This window comes from Mastigoproctus giganteus, chromosome 13 (assembly GCF_048544385.1).
Source record: "Mastigoproctus giganteus isolate SK-2022 chromosome 13, ASM4854438v1, whole genome shotgun sequence".
Taxonomy (NCBI): domain Eukaryota; kingdom Metazoa; phylum Arthropoda; class Arachnida; order Uropygi; family Thelyphonidae; genus Mastigoproctus; species Mastigoproctus giganteus.
In genome coordinates this window covers 123,910,087-123,926,513 of record NC_143587.1, presented here as the reverse complement: position 1 = coordinate 123,926,513, position 16,427 = coordinate 123,910,087, and the positions used below count along the sequence as shown (strand labels likewise).

Here is a 16,427-nt window from a genome sequence, read left to right as displayed (position 1 = left end):
GGAGGGTTATTTTCCTTTCATATGTTTTTGTGGCCAGCAGATTTAAACTGCTACAATGGTGTCAAAAGGTTACTCTGAAAATTATTTGAAAGATAAGACCATCTGAACAGCTTGCATCAGGATCTGAAGGCTCTTCAGATAGCAGGCAGATCTTATGACAATAATCAGATAAAATAAGGGATACCTACAATAAAGCTCAGAAATATTTTTTTGACATCTGCAATAGTGCTGACAACTATTTGTAATGGCACTCAAATTTTCCAGTCTATGTAACTCTAAATTTTTGGTGTCTGATAAAACTATATTCATTCAAACTATATTTACTTCATATTTCATGTAGCTAATATGAAGCACAAGCCAAAAGTTTCCAGACTTGAGCAATAACATTAATTTAGATTTATATTAGCACTGCCCCCTTCAAAGTAGTCCCCTCTACAGTTTGGACATCATCCCAGCACTTCTCCCACTGCCTTAAGCATCTCTGGAATTCCTGTTTCATGATGCCCAACATTTTCTGTGATTCAGTTTAAACCTCCATGATGTCTTTGAATCTTCATCCTTTTAAGTGGATTTTTATTTTGGAGAAAAGGAAGAAGTCTGAGGGGCTAGGTTGTGAGAATAGGAAGGTTGTGAAATCATCACCATTTTGTTCTTAAAAAAAAAAAACTGCTAGAAAACTAAAAAACTGCTGAACCAACAAAGCCATGGGGACTGACACATTGTCATGATGCAGAAGCCATCCTGGATGCACCATTTGTCTGGATGTTTATCCTAACATTCTCCCTTAAATGCCTTAGAACCTCCATGTAGAACTGGTGATTTACAGTTTAGACTATCAGAAAGAATTCTTGATAAGCAATTCCCTTAGTGTTGAAGAAAACAATAAGAATGCTCTTGATATTTTTTTTCACAAACCCAGCATTCCTCCCCTGTTATGACCTGGAAATGGAAGTTTCTGTCCTTTCCAGCCTGGTTATTTGCTGTTTCATGCACACAGAAAGCCAGGTCTGTTTCTGTTCATCATCCAGCAAATAGGGCACAAACTTTGCAGCAGTCCACCTCATATTTAAATTTTCAGTTAAAATGCATCACCACGTACTGTATGATAGGCTTAGAATGTCACAAATATAGTTAATTGTATGTCACCTTCTTCATGGATAACGTGATGCAATTTTTTAATATTTTAGTCAGTCTGACTTGATGACAGACAACGGAACACTCAAAACACTTAACCGAAGTTTGGCTACCATGAAACCATTGAAAAGTTTGTGTAATATATTCACAGCTTGTTTTAGCATTTTGCATACCAAATGCTTGATTTGGCATTTTGTAAGCCTCCACAAAGCTTTTTTCCCCAAATTTATGACAAAATTTGATGCAAATTCACTGTTCCTTAATGTTTGCCATCTTTATTCGAATAAATAAAAAATTTTTTATTTTTTTTCTGATACTCAACAGAAAAACTTAAACACCAATTGCATATCCTATTGGCGCAAAGCTTGTTACACTAACTCACAATAAAATAGTTTAGCAGTATCTAATGGCCCACTGCTATATTACATGTGGATAGTGCTCTATCTCTGGCCAGTCTAGAAACTTTTTTGCTTGCACTCTCATATTTTATGCAGTAAAATAACAGCTAGATTAAAGGACTATTTTGTGCTTTCATGGGTTTTTGCAGATCTGAAACTTTAAACTACCTAATCAAAGAAATTATATTATTGCTCACTGTAGGACAAACCTTGCCTTCACAACACTTCCCTGGTATTGCACTACTTTCAAAGACTGGCAAGGCACTGAAGACACTATGAAGTGCCAAATTTGTTGACAAGTTTACAATTAAAAGTTATTTGCCCCCCCATGTTTTTGAAGATTTGTTATTGTTTTTGCATAAGAAAGAAAAATATGAAACATGATAGTCACTCAGAAAGTCTAATACTCTATGGCTATTAACATGCATAATTTTCATATTTTGCTATCTTCACAGTGTGCCAAATTTGAAATATATTTTGAAATATATGAAAATGGAAGTAATGATAATAAAAAATATATATACATATACTTTTTTTTTTAACCTTTTGGAGATGTCATTTATTTGAAAGTAGTGCAATACCAGTCCAATGTTGTAATAGTTGTGAAGGCAAAGTTTTTCATCCATTATCTAACCAAGGCATAACAACACCATCATTCAATCGCTCATTCTATTTTCAGCAGTGACTGAAATGCTGTTTGATGGTCCATCTGTGGCCATTAGTTCATATCTTTTAATTAAATCTTGTCCAGTACAACTTAATAAATATTCAATTCATAATATTACCCAATTCTTATTATAGATGCACATGTAATTGGTATAGCCACTTGCCTTTCTTCCTTACTTTGTGATCATATAAAAGTCCAGGACAGAGGTCATTTTTTTTTTTTTTTTTAAATCTCACATTCAATAGGCTAACAGAAACAGTCAGAATTTCAGATATGCAAAACATTTCCTTGGTCTTTTCCATTTTTAGATTATATTTTGCAAAAATTCTTATCATAATATAAATAACAAATACTTTAGAAGCTGTTTCAAATTCTTATCATAATTTCATACTTTCTAAGACTGGCAAGGCACTGAATACTTTTTAAGATAATCTTATCTTTTCTAGATAAGAATACTTTTTATTCTTATCACACTTTTAACACTTGTAGGTTTTAATAATATTCATAATATTTGGTAACATTTATTTTTATTTCCAAAATGGAGAGTATAAAAATTCCCAGGGTGGAATCACTTCTTTCTGTTTCGTCACACTTTTTTAATATACCTGATGATATTGCCATGGGGGATGTCTTTGTGTGTGCGCGATGTAAGGAGTGTAAGGAAATCAGGCGACAACTCAGCGTTGTTATGGGCCTATATGAGAGTTTGAAGGACAGGGTGGATGCCCTCGAAAGATCTAAATTGAGGGGCCCATCAGGCTCTCAGCTGCCCACATCAACGCCAGAGCTTGCACTTGGTCATCACGCAACACAGCGGCAATCCCCAAGGCAGATTGCGCTGGTCCCAAAGGAACTAGTAGTTGTTGGTGACTCTACTGTCAGAGAAACGGAGAACATCCTTTGTAAAAAGGATAGGTGGAACAGGACCAGGGTATGTCTGCCAGAGGCAAAGGTTGATGACGTTGTAGAGCAGATATCATCTTTTAGGGGCACAAAAGGTGATATAGTTGTACACGTTGGCACTAATGATATTAAGAGTAGGAGACCGGCAGAATTACTTAACAAGTACAGGTCACTGTTGAAAAAAAGCCGTGAAATAGGGTTGAATTTGAAGGTGTCTGCAATTCTGCCCAGACACAATAGGAGGGAGTATATGATGAGAGCCTTGTCGATCGATTCGGCCCTGGAAAGATTGTGCAAGGCTCAAGGGACAGAATTTTTTTCAGCCTGGACTGTACTTGTTAACAGGAGAGACTGCTTCTACAGGGATGGGATACACTTAAATAGAAAGGGTGCAAGAATATTTGCTGATGCTATCGAGGCAGTGTTAGGTGGGTCGGAAAACTGATAGCTTGGGGGGATACAAGGACTAATAGTTTAACAGTAGCCGTAGGCAGAGGTGAAGGTGATTCTTGCACAACTTCTATTAGAATAAGTAGCGACCTGGAGCGAGGGGTGTTGGGGGTTTCAGGGATGGATGGCAGTCATCGTGAAACAGGTGGGTATATGGGATGTGTTAGAGTAATTAAGAATAAGAATAGGTGCATGTATACTTGCATGTATACCAATGCTAGAAGTATAGTAAATAAATTTGATGAATTTGAAGTGTTGGTCAAGACATCAAAGGCGGATATTGTTGGGATATCAGAGACGTGGTGTCACACAGATATAAGGAATGCCGAACTGGAATTTGGGGAGTACAATGTGTACAGAAAGGACAGACAGGATAGGAAGGGAGGAGGTGTTATACTGTTAATAAAGAAAAACATAAAATCAAAAGAAGTGCATCCAGATGATATAGATGAACAGTGCACTGTTGAGTCAGTTTGGTGTGACATAAGCACTGCGAAAGCAAAAATACGAGTAGGAGTGTGTTATAGGCCTAATGACTTGAATGAGTACAATGAACAATTGTACAGAGAAATAGAGTGGGCTAGTAAATCGGAATGTCTTATAATGGGGGATTTTAACTTCCCAGATATTGACTGGAACTTGTGGGTTGGGCACCCACACACTAGTCAGGCTTTTGTGGATTTATTGGATGATTGTTTTCTGCAGCAGCATGTTCGAGAGGCAACCAGAGAAAGTAATACTCTTGATCTGGTTATCAGCAGTGATCATTCATGTATTAGGAATTTGCAAATAAAAGAACCACTAGGTGGCAGTGATCACAGTGTACTGACGTGGGATTTACTTAAAGATTTAACTACTATCAGGGGTAAAGGAAAGGGTTTTTGCTTCCGTAAAGGCGAGTACAGTGGTCTCCGACAGTTTTTAAATCTGTAAAGTGGGATCAACTGACGATTTTACCAACAGTAAATTCTAAGTGGGAAGCATTCAAGGAATTAATCGTGGAAGCTACTAAAAGGTTCATACCTATTAAGAAATATTGTTCAAGGTTTAGGCCTAAATGGTTGTCAAATGAACTAATGAGACTCGTAACAGAGAAGAAAAATGCATGGGATGCATATAAATTATCAAGCGACTCAGAAGCATATGGCAGATATAAGTTAATCTGTATCATCATCATCATCATCATCAGCCATTTTCAATCCACTGCAGGATGAAGGCCTCTCCAGCAACTTTCCAGTTCCTTCTGTTTTGAGCACTGGACATCCATTTACTAACCACAAACTCATGAATTTCATCTATCCATCTCCGCCTTTGTCTTCCAGGTTTTCTTCTAGCTCCTCTTGGATACCATTCTGTTATTTTCTTAGTCCATCTGTCATCATGTCTTCGAGCTATGTGTCCTGCCCAAGACCATTTTAGTTCTTTAGTTTTATAAGAATGTCCTTTACTTGAGTTTGTTGCCTAATCCATGTGTTTCTCTTCTTATCTAACAGTCTGATTCCCAATATGATTCGTTCCATTCTTCGCTGTGTAGTTCTCAGCTTCTCTTCCATTCTTTTGGTGAGTGCCCAAGTTTCACTTCCATAAGTCATGGTGGGGAGTATACATTGGTTCATTATTTTACGTTTCAGACAAACTGGGATATTGCTCTTCAGTATGTGACTATATTTCCTGAATGCTATCCATCCAAAATTTATTCTTCTCTTGGCTTCCAGCCATTTATCATTATTACAGCTAATAACTTGTCCCAGATAAGTATATGACTCCACCTTTTCAATTACTGCTCCTTCAATAATTATTTCCCTTTCTGTGGCATACTTGTTCATCATTACTTTTGTTTTAGCCATATTCATCTTTAGTCCAAAATCCTTACTAGCTGTGCATAACTGATTAAGATTTTCCTCTAATTCTTAGGGATCATGGCTTATGACCACAATGTCATCTGCAAATCGTAAATGGTTTAGGTACTCTCCGTTCACATTGACTCCTTTCTACGACTAGTCTAATCTTCTGAAAGCTTCCTCAAGGGCAGCAGTAAGCAGCTTCGGAGATATTGTGTCTCCTTGTCGAACTCCTTTCTCAATTTTAAATTTCCTACTATCTTTGTCTAGTCTAATAAAGGAGGTAGCACTCTCGTATATTTTCTTCAAAATCATAATATATGGGGTATCAATGCCTTGTCTTTCCAGTGCCCGAAACATTGCCTTATGCTGTATGGAGTCAAATGCCTTTTCATAATCCACAAATGCCAGGCATAATGGTGTTTTATATTCATTTGCTTTCTCCATTAGCTGTGATATTACATGAAGGTGATCCATAGTTGAGAATCCTGTCCTAAAGCCAGCTTGCTCTTTCGGTTGATTCTCATCAAGTATTCTTTCTAATCTGTTAGTAATAACCCTTGTGAACAACTTGTAGATGTGGGATAACAAGCTAATTGGTCTATAATTTCCAATTTCTGATTTATCTCCTTTCTTATGCAGCAAAACTATGATTGCATTATTCCACTGCTTAGGCGTCACACCTTTTCTAACGCACTTTGTGAAGAGCCTTACCAGTTTTTGTGTTATGTCTCTTCCTCCCAATTTTAACAACTCTACAGTAACTTCATCTTCCCCCGGGGCTTTCTGATTCTTCATTTTCTTCAATGCATGTTCTACCTCATCAGAAAGAATATTGGGTATGTCGTATGTGTTGCTACTTTGCAATCCATCTTCTCCACTGCTGGCATCATTCCCCTGCTCCTTGTATAATTCTCTATAGTGGTCTTCTGCTATTTGAATTATGCCTTCTCTGCTGTTTATAAGTACACCATCGCTATTCTTCAGTTTCAGTATCATTTGTCTTTCTGTATTACTGCTCATGGCTGCTGATTTAAATCCTTTGTTTTCTCTTAATGCTTGTTCTACTTTTCTTGTGTTAAATCTTCTTATGTCCTCTCTGAGTCTCTTTCTAATGGTTTTGCATAACTCAGTATACTCAATTTTCTCCCTGTCAGTGTTTTTCTTGCTTTTCATTTGTCGTCTTTGGTTCATCATGACAAGTGTTTCTTGACTAATTTTTTCTTCTTTGGATTTCTGTTTCCCTATAGGTTTCTTGGGCTTTATCACTTTCAAAAAGTTGTAATATTCCTTGTCGATATCTTGGTCCTCAGCAGTCTGCAGAAGCTCATACTTGTTCTTAAGTTTCAGTACATACTGCTTTTTCTCCTCTTCTGTTATCTCAAAGACCTTTGTATTATTTACTCGAATCAGTTTTTTCCTTTCCTTTCCTACATCTATATCAAGTGTACATCTTACCATTCTGTAATCACTTCCAACATTTACCTTATTCAGGATGGTAACATCATTCACAATATATCTTCTGTTAGTGAGGATGAAGTCGATTTCATTAGTAGTTAATCCATTTGGACTCTTCCATGTCCACTTTCTGTTCACCCTTTTCTTGAAAAAAGTGTTCATTACTGACAGTCCTTGAGATTCTGCAAATTCCACAAGTCTTTCATTTCTTTCACCAATTCCAAAATTTCCTGTAGTTCCCCTTTCTGCGCTGTTTTGTCTTTTTCCAACCTTAGCATTGAAGTCTCCCATAATAATAGTGTAGTAGGTTTTCTGCTCATCTAGAAGACTCTCAATTTTGGCGTACATTTCTTCAACCTCTTCATCATCATGGCTCGACGTTGGTGCATAAATCATTATAATCTTTAGCTTGTATCTCTTAGAAATCTTGAGTATTAGTCTTGACACTCTTGGTTATGTACTTTTGAATTCCAAAATGTTGTTTTTAAAATCTTTATGGACCAGAAACCCAACTCCACCTTCACTGCTTTCACTGTTTCCATTGGTGTACAGCAGATTTCCACTTGATAAATTTATAAGTGATTCATTTCTTCTTCTTGTTTCAGCCAAACCGATGATGTTCCAATTCACATTTTCTAATTAATTGTGCAGCTCTAATATCCTGTCTTCACCGATGAGCGATCTTACGTTATAACAGGCCAAGTTCAGTTTCCGTGCATGGCAGCCTGGTCGTACCCAGAGATTCTTAGCACCCTCTGCTTCCACTCTAATTCTCTCGCTGCCGTAAGAGGGAGAGTGAAAGCTGCTGGGGACTGAGGGCCATTTGTTTCATCGTGCTTTCATATTGCTGGAGGGTTTGGTCTTTTCCTCTTCACACTGACCAGGCGTCTTGAAGAGAACCACTCTACACGTTCGTTGCCACCTAAGTGACGTAACAGGGCTTACCATCGAGAAGGTGTGCATGAGTGGATTTTAGGGAGGCAGGCCAACTGGACTTCTCCTAAATCTTCTGTAATAGAGAGATATTGGATCCATCAGTGTTTTAGGCTGAGTGTCTGATAACATACAGGATACCTGTTCCCCTCTAAGCAGATTACGAGAAATCCTTGGCAAATGATGCTAAGAAAAACAGCAAGGATTTCTTTACTTATATAAACTCTAAAAGGAAAGGGATGAATCTGATCGGTCCACTTGACATCGATGGTTCGACTGTTGATGATCCTGCTCAGATAGCAAACAAACTCAATGAGTATTTTGCATCTACATTCACACGTGAGGAATTATTAAGGTTTGAAAATGGCAGAAGGTTATCAAATTGTAGCAAGATACTTAATGATTTTGTAATAACCGAGAGCAAAGTGGAAGAGAAATTGTTGAAGTTAAACGTAAGAAAAGCACCTGGGGTGGATGGGATCTATCCAGTTATATTAAAGGAGACGGCAAAGCAACTAAGCAAACCCTTAGCCATAATTATGAGAGCATCCTTGGACTCAGGGGAGGTTCCCACGGACTGGAGATGTGCAAATGTATCCCCAATTCACAAAGGGGGATCGAAGGGTGACACGAGTAATTACAGACCAGTTAGTTTAACTTCTGTTCCGGGTAAAATAATGGAGTCGCTGGTTAAGGATGCATTGCAGGATCATCTAGACAAGATTGCAGCAATAATTCAGACACAGCATGGGTTTGTTAAGGGAAAGTCTTGTCTGACAAATTTGATAGGATATTATGATGTGGTTACAAAGGAACTGGATGCGAAAAATAATTTTGATATCATATATTTGGATTTCAGGAAAGCTTTTGACACTGTTGCGCATGGAAGACTATTGTACAAATTGGAGCAGAATGGTATTAAGGGTAAGTTGCTACAATGGATAAAAGGATGGTTAAGTGCTAGAAGACAGAGGGTGGTAATCAATGGGTGCTGCTCTTCTTGGACTAATGTTATTAGTGGAGTCCCACAGGGTTCAGTGTTAGGTCCACTGTCGTTTTGTATATTTATCAATGATATTGATGAAGGTATATCAGGCTTAATGTCGAAGTTTGCAGATGATACAAAGGTTGGCAGGGTTGTTAATGACAGTAATGGCAGTGTGCTACTGCAACAGGATCTAGATAATTTGGGCAGATGGGCTAAGAAGTGGCAACTGAAGTTTAACCTTGACAAATGCAAAGTACTACATATGGGTAGAAGTAACCCCAGAGAAACGTACCAACTGTGTGGTACTACACTTAAGGTGGTAGAAAATGAAAACGACCTGGGAGTAATTGTGCAGGCAGATATGAAGTTTTCTGAGAAATGCAGACAGGTTGCCAGGGCAGGTCATGGGGTTTTGTCAATGATATATAGGAATTTTGCTAGCATGGAAAAGGAGGTGATTATCCCTCTGTATAAGGCAATGGTCAGGCCACGGCTTGAGTACTGCGTACAGGTCTGGAGGCCTCATTTTAGGAAGGATGTAGATTTACTTGAGCGTGTACAGAGAAGGGCAACAAGATTGGTGAGCGGAATGAAGGGATCCTCTTACCAAGAGAGGCTTAAGTTCTGCAAATTGCAGTGGCTGGAGACTAGGCACCTGCGCGGTGATCTGATTGAGGTCTATAAGGCCTTGAATGGGTTGAGCACGCTGAATTCTGATGGGATCCTTCCACTTGTTCAGATTACCAACCTACGGGGACATAAGTTCAAATTAAGAAAGGACAGATGTAGAATAGATGTGCGGAAATTTGCCTTTAGCCAGCGGGTGGTTAATTGCTGGAACAAACTTCCATCTGTCGTTGTGGAAGTTGATAGGTTGAATAAATTTAAGGAGGAACTGGACAGGCATTTGGAGGGAATGGTGTGATTTTTTTTTTTTTTTTTTTGGCTGATGCTGCATAAGCTCATACATTTGCTTTCTTGCATCACATGCCACTACTACTACTATTACCTTTTCTACAGGATTACAGCATAATTTGGCTCATAGCCGGGTATTCTCCAATGGTACAGTAAATTTCTGAGGAGAGGTCACTACTGTGGGCTGAATAATCGGTTTTACACACAGAAGTGTATGTTTTAAACGAAACACTGTATTTCCAATGTTATGACATTGGAAATACATTGTTTCATTCTGTGGAGTGAAGGGTCTGAGTCTAACCAGGAAGGCACTCCATATATCCTCAGCTAGGCTTACAGAGAACTAACAGGGGTCAAGATCCAATATCCTCTTAAAACCTTCTCGTGGTGTAACCTGTTAAAAGGGAGCCAGCTAAATGTCTACTGAACAAATGAGGATGAGTTGCCAATATGGGACTAAGTAGAATAAACTGAAGAAATTATACATTAAATCAGTATCACCATGGTAGAACACAACTCATACTGGATGAAACATTGTCTGGGTCAACAAGGTCACTTTTGTGCTAGTTGGTAAATCAGGAAACATAGTAGAAAATATGCTACTGAACAACCCTCAAGATAGGTACTATCAATACCACCGAACAAACAGGCCTTTAAGTATTCAAAGTTTTTGAAATACAGCTTGTAGCAGAGCATTGTAGAATCCTTGTAAATTTTTGGGTATTGACTACTCAAGACCATAGTGTGCCAGTCTCTCTCTCTCTCTCTCTCTCTCTCTCTCTCTCTCTCTCTCTCTCTCTCTCTCTCTCTCTCTAAGATCAGCTACATATGGCTCTGACTGAAGACTGCATTAAGAATTCTTCCATTCACCAACAGAATTCACTCATGTGGCGCATCACAATATCAAGAAGTGTTGTATCACATATAAATTCTAACTCATCGGAATACAAAACTGATGGCAAAAAATTTTATGAATGATGTTGAACTAATGGCACATATAGTTAAATATACTGGCAAATAATCATTTATAAATAGTTTACATTACAGGTGAAACTTCCCTTAATGAATAACTCTCTAAATGGGACACTATTAAAAATTATGTTTTATGACCTCTCCAAAACAGCAACTCTCCAATATGGATGCAGACACTTTAATATGTATGTATTATCATTTTGGTATTTTCAAGCTCCCTAGACTTTGACCACTTTCAAAGGTAACTGATACATATACACAATTTCACTTGTCAATGGGCATTTGCAATGAAGGCAAGTGAAGGTCGCACTCATTACAGTAAAAATAGTAGTAGCAGCAGAGGTATGTGATGCAAGAAAGCAAGCTTATGTAGCATCACCCAAAAAAAAAAAAAGAAAAAAAAAAAAAAAAAAAGACCATTTCATACATCCATTCCGTCTAAACTTGTGTCCAGTCCCTCCTTCAATTTATTTAAGCTATCAACTTTCACAATGGCATATGGAAGTTTGTTCCCACAATCAACTACCCGCTAGCTAAAAAACAAATTTCCGTACATCTATTCTATAACTGTCTTTCCTCAATTTGAATTTAAGCCCCCTCAGGTTTGTAATCTGAGCAAGAGGACGAACCCCATCAGAATTGAGCCTGCTCCACCCATTCAAGGCCATAGACACCTCAATCAGATCACCTCGCAGGTGTCCAAGTCTCCAGACGCTGAAATTTGCAGAACTTAAGCATTTCTTGGTAAGAGTACCCCTTCACTCCCCCTGACAAATCTTGTTGCCTTTCTCTGTACTTGCTCAAGCAACTGTACACCTTTCATTAAAATGAGGCCTCCAGACCTGTACGCAGTACTCAAGACGTGGCCCGACCATTGCCTTATACAAAGAGATAATCACCTCCTTTTCCCTAATAGCAAAATTTCCATATTTCATTGACAATACCCCACGACCTACTCTGGCAGCCTGTCTACACTGCTAAAATTTTTTTTTTTTTTTTTTTTTTTTTTTAGAAAAGTACCAAGTTCGTACTTTTCTATGGGGTTACTTCTACCAATATGCAGTACTTTGCATCTGTCAATGTTAAACTTCAGCTGCCACTACTCAGACCATCTGCCCAAATTTTCTAGATCCTGTTGCAGTAGCACACTGCCATTACTGTCTTTAACAACCCTGCCAACCCTTTTATCATCTGCAAACTTTGACATTACGTCTGATATACCTTCATCAATATCATTGATAAATATACAAAACAACAGTGGGCTCAACACCGAACCCTGGGGGCTCCACTAATAACATTAGTCCACAAAGAGCAGTGTCCATTGATTACCACTCTGTCTCTTCCCACTCAACCACTGTTTTATTCATTGCAGCAACTTACCCTTAATACCATACTGCTCCAATTTGTACAATAGTGTCAAACACTGTCGAACAGTAGCAACAGTGTCAAAAACTTTCCTGAAATGAGGGTATATGATATCAAAATTATTTTTTGCATAGAGTTCCTCTGTAACCACATCATAGTATCCAATCAAATTTTGTCAGACAAGACTTTCCCTTAACAAATCCATGCTGTGTTTGAATTATTACTGAAGTCTTGTCTATATGATTCTGCAATGCATCTTTAACCAATGAGTCCATTATTTTTCCCTGAAAGAAGTTAAACTAACTTCTTTCGTGTCACCCTTTGATCCCCCTTTGTGAATTGGGGATACATTTCCACATCTCCAGTCCGTGGGGACTTCCCCTGAGTCCAAGGATGCAGTCATAATTATGACTAAGAGTTTTCTTACTTCCTTTGCCACCTCCTTTAATATAACTGGATAGATCAAATCCACCCAGGTGACTTTCTTATGTTTAACTTCAACAATTTCTCCTCTACTTTGCTCTCATTTATTACAAAATCATTAAGCACCCTGTTACAGTTTGATAAACTTCTGGCATTTTCCTTCCTTAATATCTCCTCATGTGTGAATATAGATGCAAAATACTCATTCAGATTATCAGCTATCTGAGCAAGATCATAAACAGTCGAACCATCGATATCAAGTGGACCAATCTGATTCGTCCCCTTCCATCTAGAGTTTAACTAAAGAAGTCCTTGCTGTTTTTCTTAGCATTCTTTGCCAAAGATTTCTCGTAATCTGCCTTTGCGAATTGATTACAGACTAGTTTATATCTATCATAGGCTTCTATGTCACCTGATAATTTATATGCATCCCATGCATTTTTCTTCTCTGTCACGAGTCTCATTAGCTTATTTTACATCCAAATAAGCATACAACCTGAACAGTATTTCTTAATTGGTATGAAAAGCCTAGTAGCTTCCACAATTACCTGCTTGACTGCTTTCCATTCAGAATTTGCTGCTGGTAACATCAGTTGGTCCTATTGTATACAATTTAAAAATTGTCTGAGACTACTGTAGTCACCTTTATGGAAGCAAAAACCCTTCCCTTTATACCCCTGATGGTAGTAATATCTTTAAGCAAATCCCACATCAGTACACTGTGATCACTGCCACCCAACGGTTCCTTTATCTGCAAATTCTTAATGCACGAATATTCACTGCTGATAACCAGATCAAGAGTATTACTCTCTCTCTGGTTGCATCTCTAATGTGTTGCTGCAGAAAACAATCATCCAATAAATCCACAAAAGTCGTGCTAGTGTGCAAGTGACCAACTACAAGTTCCAGTCAATATCTGGGAAGTTAAAATCCCCCATTATTACATAACCTGATTTACTAGCCAATTTATTTCTCTGTACCGTTGTTTGTTGTACTCATCAGTCATTAGGCCTATAACACACTCCTACTCTCATTTTTGCTTTCCCAGTGCTTACATTACATCGACATTACACTGACCATTTATGTCAACTGGATGCATTTCCTTAGATTTTGTGTTTCTTAACTAACAGCAAAACCCCTCCTCCCTTCTTATCCTTTCTGTACACATTGTATTCCCCAAATTTCAATTCTGCAATGCTTATATCAGTGTGATACCATGTTTCTGATATCTCAACAATATCCGCCTTTCATGTTTTGACCAGAACTTCAAATTCATCATATTTATTTACTATACTTCTAGCATTGGTGTTCATGCAAGTATACATGCATCTATTCTTATTCTTAGTTACCCTAACACAGCCCATTTATTAGTTCCGTGATGACTCCCACCAGTCCCTGAATACCCCAATACCCTTCCCTTTGATCTAATAGAAGCAGTGCAAGAATCACTTGCACCTTTGCCTGTGGTTACTGTTAATCTTTTCACTGCCGGTAAGGAATGTTTACAAACTTATTTGAGCTGTCCAGTGCAGTCCATTGTTGCACATCACTTGGTAAGGCAAAATTACCAAACTGAGAAATGCTGTTTCCAGAAAAGAAGAAAAAAAAAAAAAACACTACACAATGGACTGCACAGATAATTTTAACTGGATGTAGCCCATGTGAAAATTATGCAGCAACAAAGTTCTCATTAAAAACTTTCAGGTATTGTTAACTTTTTATAATATAAATAAAGATTACTAATTTTAGTCACAAGAACTAAAATTATTAAATAGTCAGCACATCTTAGAATATCATCTTGGAAATGTTAAGCAATATTCAAGAATATCCTCCTCCCCCAATAATCAATGTCATGATACATTTGTGTGATACAAATATTCTCTTCTCCTATAGCATGCAAGAATTGTTATATTTCTGTTTTAGCTTATTTTTGGCATTACGTCAAAAAAGGTTTGCCACTGCTGAATTAAATGCTAACACCAGTCCTACTAGTTTTCTCAATCTCATCAAAATGGATGTCAGGTTGGTGAGGCATTCATATAAATGCAATAATACTGCTCAGTAGCATAATTGTTGCTCATTTCAAGTAGTGAAGAAGTTCAATACTCTATAAAGCACTTACTATCAAATGGTAGCAATAATGTATGAAAGATATATACCACTGCAGAAAAAATTTTTTATTTTCTAATATAAACCTTGTCTGTAAACATAGAATAGGAAAGGGCCTACATTCAACTATAATTTATCTATTTTTACCTTTATGCTTTAACTTTTCGGCTACTTTTTTTAAGTTGCTGTTTGCACATTTTATTTTCTTAGTATGGGGATTATGTCTTTAATCATGAAGATGAAAACACAATTAATTAATGAATCAATATCATTTTATGTTAAAAATATTCATGTGAAATTTCATGAACAGTAAGTAAAACCTTACATAAAAAATAACTTACACATCATTTAAATGGAATGTGATATTATTGACAGATCAGTTTGATTTAACAAAGAATGACTGAATATCAAATGATATTTAATAGAAAAAAAGACTGCTTTTTAGCATTAACTTACTTCATGTAGTACAGAATCGGCACCAATAATGTAGTCATCAAAAGGGTGAAGTCCTGCCAAGTCTGCTGGAGAATGAGGCTGTACTTCCTGTTATAAATAAAATGACATTTTTAATATGCAGTGTATGTTATTAAATATTAATTAAATAAATATAGAAATAAAATATACTGTTTTCAATTATAACAAAAATATTCTTCAGTTAACTCAGTGAAGTTGTCAACTCAAGTGTTTATCTATATAATTCAAGTATGACACAAATATTCTGATATGTAGATTAAATTAAATTAATTTAACTTGTCAGAATATAATTACATAAGGTATCATCTATATTGTATTTAAGATTTATTATTATTAAGTCTAAAATTTAAGAATTTTTCTTTTTACTGTTTAATTTAAAACATATATCTTAACTAACTAGTTATTTGTAATAATACACCACTGTGCAGAAGTTATTGTTCTTGTTATCCATAAGCTAATTGTCAATGATTTTTAAGTTTGGCAGGTACCCATAATTTTTTCCAGTTCCACGGGCAGGCATTCTATATCAGAGATTTCTTTGGCTTTGAAGATAAGACTAAATTACTCCTTCAGTTATACTGCTTGAACAGTTTGATTGGAAATTAAGGTATCTATTGAGTCAGTTTTTTTTTCACCTGTAAACTTGTGTCATTAGCTTATTGCTATTTTTTTATTAATTCAACATTAAAAAATGATATTGTGCTGTCAACTTATTTTCCAAGGCTAAATTTTATTGATTCATATATGTCAATTCCCTCACTTCATGTTTCCAAACTAGGAATATATCACTGCCATAACAGGTGCATATGAGAGTTTCAAGTATTTTATTAAATGTTAAAGAACCCTTCTGTGAATACAAGTTCTAAAAGTTCAAAAAATTATGTAAAATTATACATTCTGTGAAAGGCATTACATAGAATTCAATAATTAAATTTCATAAGGTTAAAAAAAGTAAAAAAAAAAAAAAAAACAATACCCACACACATTTGTAAATTAAATGGTTTACTGAATGTTACCTGGACGTGGAAAACAGGATTTCGTACACAGACGCTTGTTCAACTGACTAAATAAACCTGCAATCCCAAACGTGATGGCTAGTTGGATGGGAATCGACGTGAATAGTGATACTTTAATATTTATATAATGTTATAATTAGAAGTAATTAATAAAAAATACAAAAAGATGGAGAAGTCAATAACACAAGGTGCCGAGCCTAATAGAGGTACATTCATCAGGGGACTACACCTGATCATGTAACAAAACACTGCGTTTCTATGCAAACTTATGTTTATGGAGGAAAGATTAAAATATAACAACAACAAAAAAAAAAAAGGTGGGGGGGATGATAAAACCTCCAAAAACATAAGTAAGGTAGCCCCAATGCAGTGTATGTAATT

General features: G+C 36.7%; 1 protein-coding gene across 2 annotated transcripts in view; it reads right to left on the bottom strand.

The window, feature by feature from the left end:
* Positions 1-16,427, bottom strand: part of Grasp65 (Golgi reassembly-stacking protein 2) — a 222,181-nt gene that overhangs the window by 137,437 nt on the left and 68,317 nt on the right. For both annotated transcript variants that reach the window (XM_090387073.1, XM_090387074.1), the window contains exon 4: positions 15,013-15,099. In XM_090387073.1, the coding sequence (XP_090243199.1) occupies positions 15,013-15,099 (87 nt within the window). The remainder of the gene's footprint in view (positions 1-15,012; positions 15,100-16,427) is intronic.